This window comes from Piliocolobus tephrosceles, chromosome 11 (assembly GCF_002776525.5).
Source record: "Piliocolobus tephrosceles isolate RC106 chromosome 11, ASM277652v3, whole genome shotgun sequence".
Classification (NCBI taxonomy): domain Eukaryota; kingdom Metazoa; phylum Chordata; class Mammalia; order Primates; family Cercopithecidae; genus Piliocolobus; species Piliocolobus tephrosceles.
Window position 1 is genome coordinate 102,916,164 of NC_045444.1, and position 24,446 is coordinate 102,940,609.

Below are 24,446 nucleotides of genomic sequence, written 5' to 3' on the forward strand. Positions count from 1 at the left end.
GCCATAATTATGCTGTTTTCTTGGTTTGTCCTGGTTTGTTTTGGGGGGCACCACTCAGGAGTAAAGAATACACCTGCGGTCTCCTTCCCTGACTCCAAGCACTGGGTTTCTCCTGAACGTTGAGCTTTTCCTTTTGCTCTTAGACTTTCGATTTAACTACAGGTGTCTCTTTTGTTGCTCCTTGGATGGTGACTGTGATCCCACATTTATTCTTGATCTGTGTACTTTTGGTCACTTGTCCCCAGACTGTGCTTGCCACTATCCTTATTTTTGAAGATTGTATAATGACCTCTGAACTAATTAAAACACAGCTTCAATGTCTCTGCCACATCAGGGTTACTGAGTATGGACTTTCCAGCAGTGTGGACTTGACCTTCTCTTTGATGTTACCTGCCTTCTTCATGTCTTATTTCTACATTGAATATATGGTATTGTGTAAATTTATTTAGGGTACCATTAGGAATAATTCTGGTTATAAGACTAGACTGAGCTTTGTTTTCCTAGTCTGGGGTTTTGGTGAAATATATTACAGCCCATCAGAATAATTCAGTAAAGTGAGTTACTGGCTCAGTTGGGAAAAAAAAAAAGAGATAACATAAAGTGATGAAGAATTTCTGAACTGCTTCTTATATAAACTTAAGACTTCAGCTCTTTTCTCTACAGTAGTACATTCTCTTGGCTCTTAATTTTATTTTATATTTTTTTGAGACGGAGTTTCATTCTTGTCACCCAGGCTGGAGTACAATGGCATGATCTCAGCTCACTGCAACCTCTGCCTCCCCTGCTCAAGCGATTCTCCTGCCTCAGCCTCCCAAGTAGTGGGATTACAGGTGTGCACCACTGCACCTGGCTAATTTTGTATTTTTAGTAGAGGCAGGGTTTCACCATGTTGGCCAGGCTTGTCTCGAACTCCTGACCTCAAGTGATCTGCCTGCCTCAGCCTCCCAAAGTGCTGGGACTACAGGCGTGAGCCACCATGCCCAGCCAGCTCTTAATTTTACAACTATGTATAGTTTATCCACTTTCAATTACTACATTGAACTCTCTGTGGCGAATTATATATACACTAACTCAATCTATTCTGCAGGACTTTCCCACCCCCAGCCCATGAAGAAACGAAGCCTGTCTTTGAGGGTCATCTGACCCCAACAGTGTCTGCACATGTGAATCACATTATCTTTTTAACACCACACAGAAAGTATTTTTTTACATTGTTCTATCGTAGATTAATCAGGTGTTGCTTTTCTCCCTTAGCCATGGGAGTTCACTGTAAACTGTTCAATTTAGTGTTGATTTCTGTAGTTTTATAGATTTATGTTTTCCTAGATTTGGGAGTTTTCAGAAGTAGAGGGTGACATATGACACCTTTGCAGCTGGGCATGTGTTAAAGCCCTTATGGGTGATAGTGATGACATACACACATGTTGGGGACTGAGCAGGGAGCAGGCCAAATCACGCCATTACAGACGAGATGCCATTCTGGGTTCTTTTCAAAGCTGGTCTTTTTCTTTTTTTGTAATGCTGCCTCTGCCTTTTTGAGGCCCACAAACACCCCTTTGCAATGCTCCCATCACTCTCTAGTCTGGGGAGTGTATAGGAGAAGCGATTCAATACTAACTATATCCTATAAATATCTGACAGAAGACCCCGGAGTTAATTTCCATCATCTGATCCATGAACTGTTTTTGCCCTGGCTCCATCCCCAGGCCAGCACAGCGACATGAAGAATAGGTTTGGGGTGATGAGGAGATTTTCTCTTATTGATAAAACTTTTCATTTTCCCTTTTTCATTGAAATGATCTTAAAGCCAAGGCAAGAGATGCTACCAACGTCAGCTCATTGTTATTTTAATGAGTCTGCCTTAAACCGTGCAGGAAATTAGAAGGCCTAGGTAATTGAACTGTGGAAAATTATAGCTGGAGACATTCATAGCTCTCCCATCATAATGGAATTAGATATTGGCGACTGCTGTGAGGGCACAAATGCGTTTTGATAATTGTATATATTGTATATTTATAAAGAATGATTTTTCTTTTCACTGTTGCACCTTTATTTTTTTTATGAGGCAGTGTATCCATCTGTAAACATAATTTATTGTCCTAGGTGATTTATTACATGGAATTGCCTTGTATTACTGTCATTAACTCAAGGTTACAGTGGTTAACAAGCTGTTTCTAGACAACTGAGCTCCATGGTAGGGTCCCTTCCCAGAGCTGAAGTGAATTTTACCTCCAGTAATTTGTAGTGATTCTATGTTCTAACACAGTAGGAAGTGTCTCCTTTTTTTTTTTTTTTCTTACCATCTTTCCCATCTTAATAATAGGAAGTGGGATCTTTAGGTCTAATCCCCATGGGTCAGGTTGGTGTCTTGGTAGTGAGGAACTTGGAATCTGTCATTGCTGTTGACCAACTATTTTTTCCCATCTTGCCCATGCTAAGCAGGCTGCTGCAGATCTGGGCTGAGTTTAGGGAGAATGGAACCAAGTATCACCTTTTAAGGTTCTTGTTATTTTTTTTTTTTTTTTTTTTTTTTGAGACGGAGTCTCGCTCTGTCACCCAGGCTGGAGTGCAGTGGCCGGATCTCAGCTCACTGCAAGCTCCACCTCCCGGATTTACGCCATTCTCCTGCCTCAGCCTCCCGAGTAGTTGGGACTACAGGCGCCCGCCAACCTCGCCCGGCTAGTTTTTTGTATTTTTTAGTAGAGACGGGGTTTCACCGTGTTAGCCAGGATGGTCTCGATCTCCTGACCTCGTGATCCGCCCGTCTCGGCCTCCCAAAGTGCTGGGATTACAGGCTTGAGCCACCGCGCCCGGCCTTCTTGTTATTAATAACTGCAAAATGAGCCTGAGTCAGGGTAGGCTTGAAGCATTGTGAAGCTGAGTTAGTAAAGGCCTTATTTTCCTTTAAAGAAAGTCACATGGAGACGTATACATTGGCAACCCCTGACACTTCCTCTTGGGAATGGGAGAGGGCTGATTGTAATTGTCATTATCTAAGTTCAACTTGCATGTCACAGATTCACTCTGGAGGAAATTCAGACCTGCCACTGTCTTCTCCCACTTCCTGTCCAATGCTGGAATCTTTGAGTTTACTCTGTGTTCCCTAGGATACTAATTAGCTTCCTTGTGAATTTTTTTGCAGCATACAGTGAACATTTATTGGTTACTTGGTGTCAGGCATATGCCACAGAAAATAAAGGTGAATACAGCCCAGTCCTTATCTCAGGAGGCTTGCAATCTAACAAGGGAGACAGAAAAGTTATAATTCAATGTAATATGTTAAGTACTAGGATAGAGCTCAGCAGAGGTCAGGCAGGGAGGATTTAAAGAAAAGGAGATGCCATCTAACTGCTTGCATTGGCAATGCCTTTAGGTTCTTGCAACACCCTGGGCATCCAGCTCCTCCATCACTGGGGCATTTTGAACATTTCCTGTGTGCTCCTCCCTGTGTTCAGAGCACCTTTGGCTGTTTGTCTGTTAGGTTGCCAAGAGGGTGATCCTGTTGTCGGGCACACCAGCCATGTCCCGGCCCGCAGAACTCTACACGCAGATCATCGCAGTCAAGCCAACGTTCTTCCCCCAGTTTCATGCCTTTGGACTTCGCTACTGTGATGCCAAGCGGGTATTTATTATCTCTTCCCTCCCAGCCCACCCATTTCTCACCCTGATTTTGACACTTACCTTTCTCTTCCTTCTCTCTGGCCATGATGTGATCAGAAGAGCACTGGCCAAGGAAATGGATTTCAGTCCTTCTGTTTCTTACTATGGCTTTGGAATGTCCTCAGTGGTAAGAGGAAAATGGTCATCTTACCCTTTAAGTCTAGTTTTAATGGTTATGGTGATCCCAAGTCATCGTTTTCCAGTAAAGGGACCAGTGGCTGATGTATAGGTGTGTGGAGCTCTGAGAGCCGGCTGCCCTCTTGCCCAGGGTCACAGCTCTGCATGAGGCACACTGCTGGAGCTATAAAAGGAAAGTCCATGTCAAGTGCTGGCCCTGGAGAAGATGCTGGCACTGACGTGAGCTAGGAGTGAGGCTGAGGCCCCAGGCAGAGGGAAGAAGTAGGTGATGGGGTAAGGGCTTCCTCCTGGCATGGGAAGAATATGAAGTAAAGATGGGAAATTCTTTCCTGTGCCAAAAGAAAAAAAAAAAAAAAAGATAAAGGTAGACTGGGGAGTCTGATCCCAAACTGCCTTGGATAGGCTCTGTGAGTGCAATGCCAGTGGAGCAGGCACCTCAGGACCTATAGCCAGCACCGCAAAAATGCTCTCCCAAAATGGCAAGGAAGCCCTTTAAACACAAATGCATTGCCATGGAATCTTTGTTTTTAAAACCACATTAATTCAGACCTTAGGGATTCTTGTTTTGTGATCAGCCACAAATGTATTGACACTTTGGAGAAATGGCTGCAACTTATCCTACAAGCCATCTATGAGGGGACCACCCATCTATGAGGGAAAAGCCTTGCTGTGCAAATACATGATATAAATAAGAGTGTCTGCCTTATTTTTTAAATTTTTAAAAGAAGAAAAAGAGTTTTCAAGTACTTTAAAAATATCCACTTACATTCAAACAAAGTACTTATAATGTAAATTGTAGTGCTTAGAATAGTTAATTGCAAACTATTTTTAGCTGGTTATTGAGGCAGGAAATTTCCCAATTGTTAAATGTGTTTAAAAGCCATATACTTCTTTAATCATATATTTAATTCATTTTCCCTGTAGATCAATCCAGATTAGATTGATGCTATATAGTTTTCATGGTGCCTCAAAACTCTTCATGTATGATTTGGATTTCTGTCCTATTTGCAAACAGTCCACTTTCTAAAAAGGATCTTCTCTTTCTTGACTATCTGGGCCCATGGCATAATAATGTTCATTATTCACTGCACTCCAGCCTGGGTGACAGAGTAAGACTCTGTCTCAAAAAAAAAAAAAGAAAGAAAAAGTAACAAATTATTTGGTATTACTACGTTTTAACCTACAAGATTAAGAGCTAACAGTATTAGAACCTAGTGAATGAAAGGGGCTGAAGATAAAATTCATTGCCTTTCCTCCCCAAACTGTCCCTTCCTATGTTCCCAATCTTAGGCCAGCATCTCCTCAGTAGTTTCTCCTGCCAGAAACTAAGGCATTAACTTTGAATTCTCCTTTTCCTGCCTTCTCGATACACCTCCCCAGTACAGCAAAGAATGCCTTCCTCCTCATCTTCACATCCTTCTTTCAACCTAGCCCAGTGCCTGGTATGTGGTAATTTTTCAATAAAAACTTGTTGGATTGTGACTATCCCAAAGTCCAGTTTAAAATCTTTGCCACATGCAGTGGTACACACCTGTAGTCCCAGCTGCTCTGGAGGCTGAGGCACAAGAATCGCTTGAACCCAGGAGGCGGAGGTTGCAGTGAGCCAAGATCATGCCACTGCACTCCAGCCTGGGTGACAGAGTAAGACTCTGTCTCAAAAAAAAAAGAAAGAAAAAGTAACAAATTATTTGGTATTACTAAGTTTTAACCTACAAGATTAAGAGCTAACAGTATTAGAACCTAGGAGCATGATATCTGTCTTAGTCTGTTTTCTGTTGCTGTAACTAAATACCACAGACTAAGTAACTTATAATGAATAGAGGTTTATTTAGCTCATGGTTCTGGAGACTGGGAAGTTCAAGAGCATGGCACTGGCATCTAGTGAGGGCCTTCTTGCTGCTTCGTATTTATGACATGGCAGAAGGCATCATATGGAGAAGAGAGCAAGAGCATGTGTATCAGCTCAGGTCTCTGGTCCTTTTCTTATAAAGCTACCAGTCCCACCATGGGGGACTCACCATGATGACCTTATCTAATCCTAATTACCTCCCAAAGGCCCCACGTTCAATCAACATATGAATTTGGGGATTACTTTTCTAACATGTGAAATTTGGGAGACACATTTAAGCCATAGCAATATCCAAATTAATTATGATATCCACTTGTTCTCAGCATGGTTTTTATTTAATGCAACCCAGAAGCCAGGGCTGCTTTTTTTTTTTTTTTTGCCAGCTTCATGCATTAAGAAACCACTGAAAAGAGAACTTCATGCTGAGCTCATTTGCAAACCACTAACTGTCCGAAGGCATTGCTGAGAATTTGCAGTTGATTTCAGAGTATTTTTTAAAAAGAAGAAACAGCTTTACAACATTTTATTCCTCCACCTTTGACCATCTCTTCTCTCAATTTAGCAAAGGTTTATGAGACACCTATTCTGTCTCCACTATTATGCTAGGCTCTCTAGCCCTCTATAATGGAAAAGCCTAGCCCCTACCCTCAGGTAACTAGCTCATCAGCTAGGAGGGGAGATGAGCTCCTTAAAATACAAAGTAGCGGGCACACTAGCTCCCTGATTTTCTACAAGATTGTAGAAATCAGTTCCATTTCCAGTAAGATTGTTGGTGAAGGATAGGGTATTTAATGGTAATGGCTTCTTTTTTTTTTTTTTTTTTTGAGACAGAGTCTTGGTCTGTTGCCCACATTGGAGTGCAGTGACGCCATCTCAGCTCACTGCAACCTCTGCCTCCCAGATTCAAGCAATTCTCCTGCCTCAGCCTCCCCAGTAGCTGGGATTACAGGCGCATGCTGCCGCGCCAGCTAATTTTTGTATTTTTAGTAGAGATAGGGTTTTGCCATGTTGGCCAGGATGGTCTCGAACTCCTGACCTCAAGTGATCTGCCTGCCTTCGCCTCCCAGAGTGTTGGGATTACAGGTGTGAGCCACTGTGCCTGGCCAGTAACGTCTTCTCTAGCTGTGTGACAGGTAATGGACATTTGAGCTCACTGCCTCCCATGAGCTACTCAGCAAGGGGGGCCATGTTTATGAAGGACTGCCTAGACACTCAGCCAGACTGCCAGAAGCCTATGTGGTGGCCTCCTCCTGCCAACCCCAGCTGCCATCAACAACAACACTGCAGTTACTTTTGTTATATTGTACTTGTTTGTGCTGGTGTAGTCCATACTGAGGAACAACAGTTTTTAAAATCCCCGTAAGTCTCATCAAATAAAGATGTTACTGACATTATTTTATTACATTGTGCAACAGACTCTGTAGGATAAGCCATAGGGAAGATTTAGTATTTAGTGTACAGGAATAGTCTGACAAGCCGAGTTTTTTGTTTGTTTTTTAATAAAATGGACATCCAATTGCTTGACTTCTGGCATTTGCTGCTGGAAAAGAAAGCTCACTGCCAAATGGTAGAATGCCGTGATAGGTGGTTTTTGCTCACTGCATTCCTGACTTTTTCTCTCTTTTCCTTTCCGTTTCTCATTTGTTTTACTGGGGGTTTATTTGTCCTTATAAGTCACTTGAAATTCTCTGAGCTAAGCCAGGGGTGGTTGTGAGAAGAGGGACCTCCTAGGATCCCACATCCCTGTTGGACTGGGCCTGAAAGGAGCCTCACGGGGCTATCGCTGTCTTGTTCTCTGCAGATGCCTTGGGGGTGGGACTACTCAGGTTCCTCCAACCTGGGAGAGCTGAAGCTTCTGCTGGAGGAAGCGGTCATGCTGCGGCGCCTCAAGTCTGACGTCCTTTCCCAGCTGCCTGCCAAGCAGCGCAAGATAGTGGTGATTGCCCCAGGACGGATCAATGCCAGGACCAGAGCTGCCCTGGATGCTGCAGCCATGGAAATGACCACCAAGGACAAAACTGTGAGTCCAGGGCTGGAGACGGATTTGGAAGCAGACGTGTCTAGGCATTCCTTTCCATGAGGGGCCCTTGAAAATGACCCGGCGTTCTCTCAGCTTTCCTTTCTGTAACCTTTTCCCTCTTCTCTAAACAAGAAGAGCAAGTCCATTTCATTCCTCAGCATACCTAAGTCAGTTTTGAAAAATCCCTTATTAATTTGTGGTTTTATACTTGTATAAATCGCTGTTGATGGATGGCCATAAAGATAAGCACAGGCAACAGCAGGGTGGTGATCAATATTCCGAATCCCTCAAAGAATGTGGAAATTATGTCCACTATATTTTGAGAATGCCTCAGTCTAGTAACAGTTGTTAGAAAATTAGTCCTAACATATTTGATACATATGTTAATCCTTTAACCATACTGTGTCATTTGTGTTAGTCAAAATAATAAGTCAACGTTCATATAACAAAATAGAGTTTTCAAATCCTCCTAACCTTTTAAATCCCTATTACAGGCATTTATGGTTAGCAGGAAGTTGGCATCCCCCTTTTACAGAGAGGGAAACTGAGGCTCACAGAGATTGCAGTTTGCCAGGGTCTCTCAGCTGCTCCACCGCAGAGCTGAGGTTGGAACCAAGCCTCTTGCCCCTATATTTTAGGACTCTTTTCACTATGATGGTTTTATCTTTTCAAACACTTTTATTTTATTTCTGTCTTTAGTGTCATACTGTGCTAAGTGCTATAATCTCCACCAGCTCTGTTTCTGTCCTCTTAGATAAAACCTTATAATTTGCATTACCAAGAAAATAACAGTCATTGATATTTTTCAACATCATGAAGCATTCGCTGGGCTTGATATTACCCCATATAAAGATATTTAGACATAGATCTCAGCCTTCTGGGAAGTTACAAAATAAGTAAGAATGACAAGAGACAGAATGCCTGTTTTTCATGTTATTTTACCATGTGATGAGCAAGATTCATTGATAACTTTGAAGAAACGGCAGGATAGAGGATGCACTGGCAAAATGTCAAGCTGTATTGAATTTATGCTGTATTATATGTAATAATCTGGATGGTCTGGAGTAAGTGAGCAGGCATCATCTCTTTACTGTGGAGTTTTCAAACAAAGTTAAACAACATTGATGTGAACGTATAGACCAGTGTTATATTTCAGTGGAACCATGAGTAAAACCAGGAAGCTTTGTCACTAAAATCAATCTTGGTGGTCTTTTGTTTATTTTTAGAGATAAAAATGCAATGAGTAGAATATTTTTTCTCAATTTGAAGTTTTTTCTTATAACTTTTTCTTAAACAATAACTTTTGTCTACTGGTGAACTCTACCAGACAAAACAAATGAACTGGTATAGCAAATGTATAAATGGAAAAATTGAGACATGCAATATTTTTAGATGCAAAGATCTAAATATTTATAAAATGTTATGTTTTTTTTTTTTGCCAGCGAAGTTGTTCCTTGTGTGTGTGAGATGGAAGTAAGTCTGTTAGTGTTTCATGAGATTCCCCAGAGAACACCCTCACCAATACCTGGTTCAGCTCCTGAACCAGTTCCAGAACAGCCAAGGTAGACACCTGAAGAAGCAATTAGTGGGCATTTGAATTAAGGAGGAAAAGCACATTAGCTTGTTAAAACACAACTGTGAATTGTGTAGTATGGCCAAAAAGAAAAAAAAAGAAAAGCAGTAGAAATTTTGTACTTAGTGCAACAAGATTTGAAAGCATTTTGTAAACTTCTGCCAACTTCTATAGTTCTTCAAGTAAAGGGAGTGGCTCTTTTCAAAGATGGTTTCAGATGCCACCTGAAAGTTTGATTTCTGAGCTTGTTGGTGATGCTATGAAATTAACTTAGGAATGTTAGGTGTTTCATAACTTTAGGTAGCTATACAAATCCGGTATTTTGGGGGATATTTTCATATTTTCTTGCTTAGAAATGGAGCCACAACTCCCTTTTGGTTGTGGAAAAGTACATAAGGGGCCCGGCGCGGTGGCTCACGCCTGTAGTCCCAGCACTTTGGGAGGCTGAGGTGGGCAGATCACAAGGTCAGGAGATCGAGACCATCCTGGCTAACACGGTGAAACTCTGTCTCTACTAAAACTACAAAAAATTAGCCGGGTGTGGTGGCGGGTGCCTGTGGTCCCAGTTACTCGGGAGGCTGAGGCAGGAGAATGGCATGAACCTGGGAGGCAGAGCTTGCAGTGAGCCGAGATCGCGCCACTGCACTCCAGCCTGGGCGACAGTGAGACTCTTTCTCAAAAAAAGAAAAAAAAAAAAAAAGTACATAAGAGTAGTGCCGGTTGCCTAGAATCCTCCCTGTTGAGTGATTATCCTCCTTGCTTTGTAAACACTGCAGTCTTAACTCCATTTTGCAGATGATGAAAATGAAGCCTAAATTGCAGCATCACTCTTCAAGAATCCAGCTGAGAAAGAGCCCAGAGCTCTTCTCAGTTCAGCACTGGGGAGTTGCTGTCTGCTTCCTTGGAGTCTTAGGAAAATTAAATGTGCATCCCTGAAAGATAGAAATTGAGTTGGTACAGATTACCTTCCGTGTGATGGCTGAAGCCAGTCACTACATTCTTTCAGATAATAATTCCTTAAGAACTTGCTGCCTTTTTGTGTCTTAATATAAATCCATTTTTATAATGGAAAATCCAAGTAGAAAACAGATGTATGTGCTTTGTGCTTCGGGCCATCAGAAGCTTTGGATTTCTAAAGCCATTGATTTGGTGCATTTCTAAACCATGGATCTAATCAGGAGCATTGCTGTAACTTACTTCAGGAAAGAGTCAGCATCAGCTGGAGGCTGGACTACATGACCACAGGCATGTCTTCCAAACCCTGGCCAGCTATGAAATCCTGAGTTGGAAGGGTTAAAATGGGGAATTATGTTTTTTGTTTTTTTTTTATGGTTTTAGTCGAATAAGGAGGCCCTATAGATCTATAGAAAGTCCCCTCTGTCGGCCGGGCGCGGTGGCTCAAGCCTGTAATCCCAGCACTTTGGGAGGCCGAGACAGGCGGATCGCGAAGTCAGGAGATCGAGACCAACCTGGCTAACACGGTGAAACCCCATTTCTACTAAAAAATACAAAAAAAAAAACTAGCCGGGCGAGGTGGCGGGCGCCTGTGGTCCCAGCTGCTGGGGAGGCTGAGGCAGGAGAATGGCGTAAACCCGGGAGGCAGAGCTTGCAGTGAGCTGAGATCCGGCCACTACACTCCAGCCTGGGCGACAGAGCTGGACTCCGTCTCAAAAAAAAAAAAAAAAAGAAAGTCCCCTCTCTCCACTGCCCCCAGTTTTTTAAGTTACTTTTTAGTCCCAAGTTTCCTTGCAGTTTTGCAAATCATGGTGACTCCAGCCAAGCACTGCTGACCTGCCTGTCGAGAATTGATTCTTTCTTTGTTCCTTCACACCTTTCCATCTGGAAGAATACATTTCTTAAAAAACTTTATATCACAGGAGCCGAGGTGAAGGAGCCAATTTATAGAATGTAATGTATAATGAAAGCCTTTTCTCATTTTTTCAGCTGAAATAATGGATTTCGCTTCGCAGGCTAAGGAAAGCTGACTGTGGTCATCTTTTGTCTAAAGCCATTTTTTCGTCCTCAAGACCAGGAGCAGAGAAATGGAACAAGTCCATACAGATTTCCTGGTGACAATATCAGTTCACCCTTGCCATTTGATAATCCACTCAAATATCCGATGTAGAAAAATTTAAAAACTCCATTGGATCTAATTTAATTAAGGTCTAGTCAGGAACAAAGATTGCAGGTTATTTAAAATTTCCTGGCCAGTGGCTGGCAAAAGAAGTAAGATCATGAATAGAGAGTATTATGTCTGCATAGTTTGGGGGAGTTTTTTTTAAAGCTAAAGCTTTTGAATTCTCCCACATTAAAAGTATTAATACAATAGATATCCATTGTATAAAATCTGAAAAATAAAGAAAAATACTTAAAATCAGTAACATTTATTGAATACTTGCTATGTGCTGGGCATGGTGCTTTACGTGTATTGGGTCATTAAATTCTCACCATCAGCCCAGGTATTTGAGCCTCAGAGCCTGCACTTTTAAGTGCTACAAATTCTGGTTCTACCATTTAGTAGCAGTGTGACAAGTATACTCACTTGACTTTTTTTGCCTCAGTTTCCTAATCTGTGCAGTGGTGATAATAGTGCCTCCCTTATAGCAATGCTAATTATTAAATGAGTTAATGCATGCTTAGTTCTTAGAACACTGCTTGACCCATAATAAGTGGTATATGAGAGTTAGTTGTTATTTTTATTACTATACTATAAAAAAGAATCATCTTTTATACAACCATAATTTTGGCATATATAATTTGAGTATTTTTCTATAATTATGTGTGTATATGTTGCTTTAAGATATATTTTGTATATCTGCATATAAATATATATAAAATATATTTTATATATGCAATAAGCAATACGTATATTTTAAAAGCAGAACTGGGATCATACAAACACGTCAAGTGGGAAGGAAAACAGGTTACTGACTTATGAAGACTTTTCCATGTTGTTAAATATTCTCTTAAAACATAATATTTAGCCAGGTGCGCTGGCTCACTCCTGTAATCCCAACATTTTGGGAGGCCGAGGCAGGAGGATCACTTGAACCCACGAGATTGATACCAGCCTGGACAACATGGCAAAACCCTGTCTCTACAAAAAATACAAAAAAATTAGCTGGACGTGGTAGTGTGTACCTGTAGTCCCAGCTACTCTGGTGGGAGGCTGAGGTGGGAAGTCCCAGCTACTCGGGTAGGGGGTTGAGGTGGGAGGATCACCTGAGCCTGGGAGTTTGGGGCTGAGGTGAGCTGTGATTGTGCCACTGCGTTCCAGTCTGACAGAGAGAGACCTTGTCTCAGAAAAAACAACAACAACAACAACAACAAAACCGTTACATTTAAAGACTGCGTAGTGTTTTCTCACATGGCTATAATTCCGTGGATCGTTTTTGTTGGGCCTTTAAGTTATTTTCAATTGCTCACTATTCTGAGTAATACTGTACTGAAAAAGTAGCTTACATAGAAATTTGTGCACATGTGATTTTATAATGAGAATCATTTTTAAGGAGTAAGTTGCTGGATGATGGGGTTTTGGCATATTTTAAAGGGGGTTGGTCCGTTTTGCTGTATCATTCCCAAAAGGGCTAGCCCAGTGTACCATCCCACCAGTCATGTATAATAGTGTTTGTTTCTTCACACTCTCATCAACTCTAGGTGCTAAATGTTAGGGCAAGATTCCTGAAAGTGCTTCTCGGCAGTTTTCCATCTGTTTGTTTTGCGCTCTTTCTTTCTTATTAGGGAGTGTGGCATGAGTGAGTGTGGGTGAGAGGGGTAGGCTGTCTCTGAAGGACACAGGAGTAAAACTGTAGAGGGGGACCGAATGGGGTACAGTCTGATGGAGGCACACATGCTGCGAGTGAGGGCATCATATGTAAGCCTGCCCTGCCCCTTTGGCTACTAGAAACTGCATTGGGTTGGAGGACTAGCCTGCTGCTGGGGGCCCTTAGAGGTCCATAAATGGATTTCATGAAATCTGAGCTCACTAGCCACAGGTGAAAAGTTGTGTATGTTTCCAGAGCCTGATATAAAATAGGATAGGTGGCTGCCACTGCCAAGACACATGTAGGATATGAAAGGGATCTATGGTCTAAATCAGTGACCCCACAGCTTCCTGTGGTTCCTCAGCATCTTTCTTTTTGCTGGTAAAATCCTAGAGGAAAGACATCATTCAAAGCTAAGAAGCTGGCCAGGTGCAGTGGCTCATGCCTATAATCCCAGCACTTGTAAGAGGCCGAGATGGGAGGATTACTTGAGCCCAAGAGTTTGAGACCAATCTGAAAAACATAGTGAGATCCTGTCTCTACAAACAAATTTTTAAAAAGCTGGTGTGGTGGTGCACACCTTTAGTCCCAGTTACTTGGGAGGCTGATGTGGGAGGATCAGCCCAAGAGGCTGAGGCTGCAGTGAGCCATGATCGTGTCCAGCCTGGGTGGCAGAGCAAGACCCTGTCTCAAAAACAATAAAAACAACCCCAAAGCCAAGAAGCTGTTTTAACCAGACAGCTTTTTCCTCCATCCATGGTTGTTAGTTTTAGGTACAGTCTGGCTGTGGTTGCTTTCCTGAGTTATTGAGATCTCAAGAATGACAAGTTCAAGGCTATAGATGTTATTGCTGTTGAATCATGTCTTTGTTCCCTGGGGAAGCTGTCCTGTCAGTCAGATCTTACAGAGGCCAGGCACAAGAAGAGGGTCCACCTGTAAAACCGTGCTTGCTGGTGGAAGGAGATGGCCACCTGTCTTGGTCCATTTGTGCTGTAACAAAATACTTTAGACTGAGTCATCTATAAACAGAAACATACTGCTCACAGTTTTAGGGGCTGCGAAGTTCAAGGTCAAGTGGCCAGCAGATTCAGTGTCTAGTGCGGGCCCAGTCTCTGTTTCAAAGAGGGTGGAAGTAACAAACAGGCTCTCTGTCCTCATGACCTAAGCATCTCCCAGATGCCCCACTTCCTACCACCACTGCACTGGAAATTAAGTTTCAGATTATGAATTTTGGGGGGACACTCTTACCGATGATGGTAAGAATATGATCTCTGGGAGGCCAGAGCAATAGTAAATGTGATCTCACATTATTATGAAACGATTTGAGCATCTCCTGTGTTAGCAGTCTTTATTAGGAGTCACTTAAATGTAAACCCTAAAGAAAACACCGTTTCTTCTTCTGGGAAGTTAATAACCTTATGGGGGAGGTAGACCAAGAACATCTGAATAATGGTTTTAAAATGATACTAAAATAGACCAGGCACAATGACTCACACCTGTAATCCCAGCACTTTGGGAGGCCGAGGTGAGTAGATCACCAGAGGTCAGGAGTTGGAGACCAGCCTGGCCAACATGGCGAAACCCTGTCTCTACTAAAAATACAAAATTAGCTGGGCATGGTGGCACGTGCCTGTAGTCCCAGCTACTTGGAGGCTGAGACAGGAAAATCGCTTGAACCTGGGAGGCAGAGGCTGCAGTGAGCCGAGATCGCGCCACTGCACTCCAGCCTGGGCAAGACAGAGCGAGACTTCATCTCAAAAAAATAAAAAATAAGGTAAAATAAAGTGATAGTAAAATAGACTAGTCATGGTCCATTGGAATTGATTAAGTAAGTCTTGGACAGAGGTAAGCTCTGTAAGTCAGGTAGTCACAGCTTGGCAGAAGAAAAGAGGGAAGCAAAAAGCAAGTTGGGGAAATGTCACATCTAAGTTGTCACCAGGCTGTGGTAAATAGGTATGCTTAACCAAGGCCACATTTCAGTGGGTCACATGGGCTTGGTGTGTATGGTGAAATGCCTACCTGAAATGCTTTTCCAAAGAGCTTTTATGTTTCTTGCCTCTTGGATTCTTGCAACAGTTCTTGGACAATGGCAGAGTAGCTCTAATGCTGTCTCTGAGGACAAAACCAGACCCAGACAATTCTTCTGATTTGGCGAAAGTGAAAGGGGAATTATTGTCTCACCGGGGTCTCCTAACTCTGGTGACGGGTGGTTGAGATTTGTAAAACACATAGGAGCAATAATTAGATCCACTCATCCCAGAGTCTCAGACTGGGGCACTTAACATTCTTAACTTCTCTTTCAACAGAAACAGCAGCAGAAAGATGCCCTCATTCTCTTCTTCAACAGAACGGCTGAAGCTAAAATCCCATCTGTCATGTAAGTGGTCACTAAGCATCGACCTCTCTCTCCCTCTCTCATCTTTAAAAGAAAAAAAAAAACTTATTACTTTAGCCTGCCTGAATGATTTTACTGCTAAGAAATGACCAGAGATGATTAAATGTGCCTTTTATTGAGGAAGGAAAAAATAAAACAGATGATCAGAGAGTCGAATCATAGCTGCCTTGAAAATAAAATTTAGGGGCCAGGTTTATGCCTGTAATCCCAGCACTTTGGGAGGACAAGGTGGGAGGATTACTTGAGTTCAGGAGTTTGAGACCAGCCTGGACAACATAGTGAGGCCCCATCTCTACAAAAAAATGAACAGAATTAGCTGGGCATGGTGGCATACACCTGTGGTCCCAACTACTCGGGAGGCTGAGGAGGGAGGATTGCTTGGGAGGGAGGACGGTTGAGACTGCAGTGAGCTACGATGGTGCCACTGTACTCCAGCCTAAGCAAGAGACTGAAACCCTGTCTCGAGGGAAAAATGAAAAAAGTAAAAGTTTAGGGCACCATGCCCTTAATTACCCACAAGGTGTAAATTGGCCAGTAACTGGAGCTACTACTAGGATGCACCTGGGTTCCTAAGAGATCCTGTCTTGAGCCAAGTAGGCTGGGAGCCCTAGGAGGGTGCGGTTGTCCCCAACGCTAAAAGGGAGAGTTTTTCTGGGAGAACTGGGATCATATTTGCCTTTAGGGGAAAAAAAATGAGAAGGAAAAGCTGCCTTATGGGGATACTTGGGTCTTCCCCAGAGTCAGGGATTGTCATCCATTACTAACCTAAATAAAAAGATAAATGTCAAAGTTTGTTCAAAAGATATGGGCATTGTCATGCTTAATTCTATTTCCACCTCATAAACTAAGCGAAAGTAATAATTTCTACTCTTAGAATTATTCATGACAGCATCCTCAATTGTATGCCTTTCTTAAAGAAAAACCCACTCCTATTTAAATATCACTGGGGTAGGAACCTGGCAATTCTAATGATGTGCAGTTTGCCTGACTTTTTTTTTTGTTTAACATTCATGTGATGCTCTGGCAGGATAATGGTCCAGCTGATGAAATTACAATGAGAATGGATTCCGTAGGGCTGAGTGATGCCAGACTGGCTGTGGGGACTGAGATCTGGGGATACATTAGGAAACATATCTTCCCCACCCTTGTACTTGGCCCACCTACCTCTCCACACCCTCCACTGAGGCAAGAGAGTTCCCCACACCACTCCATCTGCAATGCTCCCTGGAAAGACTGCCCAGTGCTGGCCTCTGCCTTTCACCTCCTGGGCACTGCCCTTTTCATTTATGACACTGTTACGGAGCTAATGAACTCCAGATGTGGTTTTTATGGCCTGGAAACTTTTCTCCCAGAAACATATCTGAGTGGCCCCCGCCGACCCATTTCTCACGTGCTGTGGAATAACAGATGGCAAGGGTGTGCATTTCTCCCTTGCTCCCTCAGCTCAGGAGCCTCCCAAGTAGCTGGGACCTTGCCTAATTTTTGTATTTTTAGTAGAGATGGGGTTTCACCATGTTGCCCAGACTGGTCTTGAACTCCTGGCCTCAAGTGATCTGCCTGCCTCGGCCTCCCAAAGTGCTTGGATTACAGGCATGAGCCACCACACCCGGCGTGAAGATTTATTTTTGTAGTAATAAAATACTTAGGTCCCCTCAGTATTCTAACTCTATTCCCCTTCCATCTCTCCATAAATAATTACAAAGTTGGCAAGAGAGGAGATAGCAAAATTCAGAGTCCACCGGGTGCCTCTCTCTTCAGATACTGCGCCCAGAGCCACCCATTTACCTTAGAAATTTTAAGTCTTTCTACCACCTCATAAACAAACTTTGGTCATACCTTATATATACTTTCTCAAAATTCTATATACAATAAATTGTATAGTACTTTGTAGTTTCCAAACATTTTTTACACCTGCGAACTCATTTCACATTTACAGCATCTTTGTGCGATCACAAAGTCACACTGGCTCCATTTTTAAAAATGCAGACATTGAGTAAATCTGTGACTCTCTGGACCTCAGAGTCACACAGCTAGTAAGTGGAAATTAGATTGTACGTCTTCAAAACCCCAATTTCCTCAGCTAGTTGTTTTTCTTTTCTTTTTTGCTGTTGTTTGTTTTTTCATTTTAATGGGCATCTTTTAATAAAAAAGCCAAGGTTGTTGTGGTAGGCAGATATTTCAAGCCTAGGAACTTGTAGAAGGTTATAGAACAACAAAGCTGTGTATGAGATATAGAGGGGATAGAGGCATTAGGAAAATTGGGGCCTGTGGTTTTTATGAGCTCACCAAGTGGATTTTGTGGCCTTGTGACTTTTTGATGCTGTAGCCATAAACTTTTTTGCTTATATCATGGCAAATTTTATGTCTCTCAAAATAATTAAAGTAAATTCTATTGGTATGAACAGTTCACAAATTGAACTCAAATCTGGTGCCCTGGTCAGTCATAGTGTTGTTTGAAATGACTCTTGGATGTTTACAGGGCAGTCCACATACCCTTCCCCGACCTGAGACATATCCTTCTTTAATGAAGGCAGAGTCTGTTCCCCCCCTATATGCACCCATGGCTGGTGATGGCTTCAGTGAAGGAGATCACTTGCCAGTACTGGGCTTACCTCTTTGGAATTGTGATCCCTCTTCAGGGAGCTACCAGGGGAGAGGGGGACCCAGCCAGGGTCTCTTAACCTGGTGACTTTCCACTGCACTGCTCCCTGAGGGTAGCCACCTTAAGGCCAAGCGAAAGATAAGAGGTGGGAAGCTTACCAGGTGCAGTGGCTCATGCCTGTAATCCCAGCACTTTGGGAGACCGAGGCGGGCAAATCGCTTGAGGTCAGGAGTTTGAGACCAGCCTGGCCAACATGGTAAAACCCCATCTCTACTAAAAATACAAAAGTTAGCTGGGCATGGTGGTGCCCATAATCCCAGCTACTCAGGAGGCTGAGGCAAGAGAGTTGCTTGAACCTGGGAGGTGAAGGTTGCAGTGAGCCGAGATTTCAGCACTGCACTCCAGCCTGGGCGACAGAGCGAAACCTCAGTCTCAGAAAAAAAAAAAAAAAAAAATGGTGGGAAGCTAAGAAAAAACACAGTGGATGGAACAGAGAAGTAAATTAAAGGGAGGCCGAACAAATGAGATCCTTCTCTCCATAGTCCTCTGCCTTGGAAGAGAATTTATTTACTACTGACTTAACTACTGGCCCTATTATTTGAGGTCTAAAGTGGGAGGAGCTGGAGATCCTTCCCGGAATGTCTCTTTAGTATTGTGTATGTCTCAATGTTTAGCTTCTAGAAATTTGTGTACTGTCAATAATTCCTTAGTCCCCTCCCTAAGAACTTTCAGATCTACAGAGGACACTCTAATTTGTATATAAAACACATTATAATGATAGTCGGAGGTAAAGTGAAAACTGTTGATCATCTTCTGTGATCCTATAAGAATGTTTCAGTAACATACCAGAGACACATAAAACATAAGAAGTATATGTTTAATCTGTTTTGTTGTCATTGTCAAATGCAGTGAATATATCTTGGACCTACTGGAAAGTGGAAGAGAGAAGTTTCTAGTGTTTGCACACCATAAGGTGGTCCTGGATGCAATTACGCAGGAGCTTGAGAGAAAGGTGAGCTCCCTCTGAAATTCACCATGGGCTGCTTTTGCCATATCCCAAGTTGTTCCGGGCAGGCTTAGATCAGATCCAAGCAAAGTGAGACCAATGGCTTCCGGAAGCATTGCTGAAGACTTTCTGAAGAACAGTTCTTCTTGTTTGTAGAACCACAGTGGGGTCAGAATGTTTCCCCAGCCCTGTCATTTTAACCTCCTCCATGCTCCAAATAGATATCCCAGGAGTCTTGCTTTAGGAACATCTCCCAGGGGCTATTCATTATTCTGCATAAATAATTACAAAGTTGGCAAGAGAGGAGATAGCAAAATTGTCCTTTTGTATGGAGACAAGTATTTATTTATGTGAATGTTTTCCTCTTTTCCTTCCTTTCATTCCTCCTCAGCACTGTCAAAGCACTTTTATTAATTGCACGTGGCAGTGTGCAGACGTTAGAAGAGAGTTTTATGGCTCTCTTGGAATTGAACGAAAGGGATCTAGAAGGATTTCCAAGGATGTTTATGAAAACTGAACACATTTCATCCCCTTTTCATTTTCGTTAAATTTAAGGCAGTAAATTGCTCTTTGTCTTCCTTCATCATTTATATTTATATAGTATTTGAATATTATATAATAATATATATGTATTAAGGATACAGAGAAATATACAACAAACACCCATGTATCTCCCACCCAGATTTAATAAATGAAAAGTTTCACTGTATTTATTTCAAGGTTTTTTTAGTTTTTTTATTTTGAGGCAGAGTCTTGCTGTGTTGCCCACAGTGGAGTGCAGTGGTGGCAGGATCTCAGCTCACTGTATCCTCCGCTTCTCAGGTTCAAGTGATTCTCGTGCCTCAGCCTCCCAAGTAGCTGGGACCTTGCCTAATTTTTGTATTTTTAGTAGAGACGGGGTTTCACCATGTTGCCCAGACTGGTCTTGAACTCCTGGCCTCAAGTGATCTGCCTGCCTCGGCCTCCCAAAGTGCTTGGATTACAGGCATGAGCCACCACACCCGGCGTGAAGATTTATTTTTGTAGTAATAAAATACTTAGGTCCCCTCAGTATTCTAACTCTATTCCCCTTCCATCTCTCCAGCAATAACATCACTATTATGAAGGTAATGGGTATCCTTGCCCTCCATGTTGTCATACTTTATTCTAGGAGTATGTATCCTCTAGCAATTTATAGTCTCCTTTTTGCCTATTTTTTAAAATTTAAAATAAATGACAGCAGGGTGTAATTATCCTGCAACTTGCTTTTTTCTCAGCATTGTTTTTGAGATTTCTTTATGCTACATTACACGTATAGTTCATTCACTGTAACTGTGGAATTGTATCTCATTGGATAGCTATACTGCAGTTTATCCATTCTCCTGCTGATAGTTGCTGTTGTGTGAATATTATAGTAGGTGTATGTTTGTATCTATGCATTTCTTTATGCCTTGTGTATGTGCTTTGTGTAGGGGAGGCATATTCGGTATGCTCTTGCATGGTTATTAAATAGGCTCATCTTCATACTAAGTGATGTCAAATTGTTCTCCAAGGTGACCATTCACATTTATAATCTCACTAACAACATATAAGGGTCCCTGTTGTTCTGTGTGCCCATTAACACTGGTATTATCCGACTTTTTAATTTTGCCAATCCAGAGATATGAAATATCATCTCATTCTTGCTCTAATTTGCATTTCCCTGACTACCAGTAAAATGTGTATGATGTTATTTATTTATTTATTTATTTATGGCCATTTTAGCTGTCTCCTGTGAATATTCTGTTTGTATCCTTTGCCTGTTTTTCTGTTGGATTGTTTTTTTCTTATTGATCTAGGAAAATTCTTTATAAATTCTGGATATTAATGTTTTATCAGTTATCTTTTTATCTTTTAAATTTCTTTTGTTGGGGAGGGGCTCTCGCTCCATTGTCCAGGCTGGAGTGCAGTGGCTTCATCTCAGCTCACTACAGCCTCTGCCTCCTGAGTTAAAGAGATTCTCGTGCCTCAGGCTTGTGAATAGCTGGGATTACTGGTGCACACCACCATGCCCAGCTAATTTTTTTTTTAAATTTTTTTAGCAGAGACGGGGGTTTCACCATGTTGGCCAGGTTGGTCTTGAACTCCTGGCCTCAAGTGATCCACCCGCTTCAGCCTCTCAAAATGCTGAGATTACAGGTGTGAGCCACCAGGCCCAGCTGGTTTAATTTAATTCTAATAAAAACTCCAACTAGATCTTTTTTTTTTCTTTTTTCTTTCTTTCTTTTTTTTTTTTTTTTTTTGAGGCAGAGTCTCACTCTATCTCGCACACTGGAGTTCAGTGGCACGAACACTGCTCACTGAAGCCTCAACCTCCTAGGCTCAAGTGATCCTCCTGCCTGAGCCTCCCCAGTAGCTGGGACCTCAGGAATATACCACCACGCCTCGCAAATTTTAAAATTTTTCTGTAGAGATGGGGTCTTGCCATGTTGCCCAGGCTGGTCTACAACTGGGCTCAAGCAATTCTTTTGCCTCGGCCTACCAAAGTGCTGGGATTACAGGCATTAGCCACTGTATCCAGCCTCCAGGTGGATTTTTTTAAAGGGAACTTTATACTGTTATTCTCAAGAACATCTCAAAAAAAAAAAAAAAAAAAAAAAAGATATCCAAGCAACTATGAAAAAGAAGAGCAATGTTGGAAGACTTGACCCTTCAGATATTAAATATTAAAATGTATTATAAAACACCAATAATTAAAAGTCAGCCATGCTGGCCCCAGAGAGATGGCCAGATGGGTGGAAGAGAATAGATAGCCCTTTACCATAAATGGGAAGCAAATACATGATCAAGGAAATGTCACAAGTCCGTTTTCAATTTCTTCAACAAAGTTTGGGTAATTGCCTGAATAATTGGGGGGTGGGGAGGGTAGATGAAACTTTACCTCACTGTTTACTATATTAAATCCCAGGTGAATCAAAGATCCTTGAAACCGTGAAGTATTAGAAGAAAATACCAATGAACAATAGCTGATCACTGGGTGGAGAAATGACTTTCTAAGCATAAAAACAAGGAAATTACAAAGGAAAAACTGATTCGAATTACCTAAACAGATGGATTTTTTCTGTGACACGTACATATAGTGGTTAAATTTTTTTTTTTTTTTTTTGAGGTGGAGTTTTTGCTCTGTCGCTCAGGCTGCAATGCTGTGGTGCAATCTCGGCTTACTGCAACCTTCACCTCCTGGCTTCAAGCAATTCTCCTGCCTCAGCCTCCCGAGTAGCTGGGACTACAGGTGCCTGCTACCATGTGCAGTTAATCTTTGTATTTTTAGTAGAGACAGGGTTTCACTGTGTTGGTCAGGCTGGTCTCAAACTCTTGGCCCCAGGTGATCCACCCACCTCGGCCTCCCAAAGTGCTAAGATTATAGGCGTGAGCCACCATGCCCGGCCCACAGTGGTTATGATTCTCTTGTACATTTGTTACATTTTTGGAGAGCAATTTGGCAGTAACTTAAGGTGTGCACTCAGTTTTTCAAATTTCACTTTTGGAATTTATCCTAAGGAAATCATCAGACTAGTCAGATTTATAAATGAGAATATTTCATGCTGTTTATAATATTCAATAATTGGAAATCTAAGTTTTTATCAACAGATATACTATTAAATAAATTATAGTCCATTCAGCCATAAAATATAATGTTGACCAGTGGTTCCTAACTTTGGACATCACTGAACACTGTAAGAACCTGAAGAAGTTCCAAAATTGAAGCTCTTGGTATCTGGTTAGTAGATATTGCTATCAGAAGATGTCCATACTTGGACAAAAAGCTATTGTATGTATAATAATTTTAAAAAATTGTCATGTTATCTGGGCACATTAGCTCACGCCTGTAATCCCAGCACTTTGGGAGACTGAGGCGGGCAGATCACCTGAGGTTAGGAATTCTAGACCAGCCTGGACAACATGACAGAACCCCAACTCTACTAAAAATACAAAAAGTAGCTGGGCGTGGTGGTGCATGCCTGTAATCCCAGCTAGTTGGGAGGCTGAGACACGAAAATTGCTTGAACCTGGGAGGCAGCGGCTGCAGTGAGTCGAGATCTGCCACTGCACTCCAGCCTGGGTGGCAGACAAGACTGTCTCAAAAATAAAATAAATAAAATAGTCATGCATAGAAAAAAGCCTGATGAATATATACCAGTACGTTAATGATGATTATCTCTAAGTAGTCGTCATTATCTTTTTAGGTTTTCTACATTTTTGCAATGAGTGTGTATTCTTTTTATAATAAGAAAAATTACATGTTTTTAAAAATAAAGGAGCATTTAGAAAACAACAGAAAATTAATAGAAGGAAATAAGCTAGGGAAACTATTAGCCACCTCTGTGACATACAAATAATAGTTTTTACATGTAAAGGTATTTCCTAACTCCCAGTAGGAAAAAAAAAAATGGGCAACCTGCATAAATAGATAGTTCATCAAAGAAATGACACCGATGGCCAATTAAACAATGCGAAAACACTCAATTTCACTAGTAATCAAGTTAGTGAGAAAAAGATTTTTTTTTTTTTTTCACCCCATCAAGTCAGCAGAGATTTTAAAAATGTGCGGGGCTCACTGTTAATGAAAGTGCACCAAGATGGACATGCTAATACATTAGTTAATTTGGAAAGCAATTTGGCAATAATACCAAGAGCCTTAAATTACGTTTTTTCTTCTTGCTATTGTACTTTGATTTGTAGTCCAGTCTAAGAAAATCACCAAAAATTGGCACCCTCTTAAAAACCTTCCATTTTAATAGCATTGTTGAGGTATAATTGACATGCAGTAAACTGCACATAATATGTATAATTTTATAAGAATCAAGATAGAAAACATATCTGCCACCTGCTGCCCCCACCCCCAGAGTTTTCTCGTGTCCCTTTGTAATCACTCCCTCCTGCCCCTTCCCTCACCCTCCCATCCCCAAGCAAACTCTGGTCTACTGTCTGTCACTGCGGATTTGTTTGCAGTTTTGTAGAATTTTATATGACTAGGGAATATAAATGTGGAGAAAAGGACATTCAGGATGTACTTTTTTTTTTTTTTTTTTTGCGATTTATCCGTGTTGTGTGTCTCACTTCTTTTTAGTGTTCAATCCTTGGTTTTCCTTTTTTTTTTTTTTTTTTTTTCTTGTTTGGTTATCTAGACCTGCAGATATTCACTCCCTTTTAGTGCTGAATAGCATCCCATTGTACATCGTCTGTTCACCTGTTGATGGACATTTACCAACATATCCTTTTAGGAAAAATTAGAGAACCCTAAATCTGCAGAAATAGAATGGTTAAATTATGTTGTTGCTGCATAATGACATCTTATAGGGCCATTAAAAATGATATTTTAGAACGCTTAATAATACAGTTTTACTTACAATACGTTTTATTGGGGGAAAACAGGATATAAAACTTTTTATTTAAAAGATATATATACCATACACATCA

The 24,446-nt window shown here is 41.6% G+C and overlaps 1 protein-coding gene across 6 annotated transcripts in view; it reads left to right on the forward strand.

Moving 5' to 3' along the window:
• Positions 1-24,446, forward strand: part of SMARCAL1 (SWI/SNF related, matrix associated, actin dependent regulator of chromatin, subfamily a like 1) — a 73,924-nt gene that overhangs the window by 31,868 nt on the left and 17,610 nt on the right. For all 6 annotated transcript variants that reach the window (XR_002733357.2, XM_023220646.2, XM_023220638.2 and 3 more), the window contains 4 exons: positions 3,482-3,622; positions 7,449-7,667; positions 15,311-15,381; positions 18,911-19,013. Coding sequence is in view for 5 of the 6 variants with exons in the window: in XM_023220646.2 (XP_023076414.2) it covers positions 3,482-3,622; positions 7,449-7,667; positions 15,311-15,381; positions 18,911-19,013 (534 nt within the window). In the remaining variant the exon portion in view is untranslated. The remainder of the gene's footprint in view (positions 1-3,481; positions 3,623-7,448; positions 7,668-15,310; positions 15,382-18,910; positions 19,014-24,446) is intronic.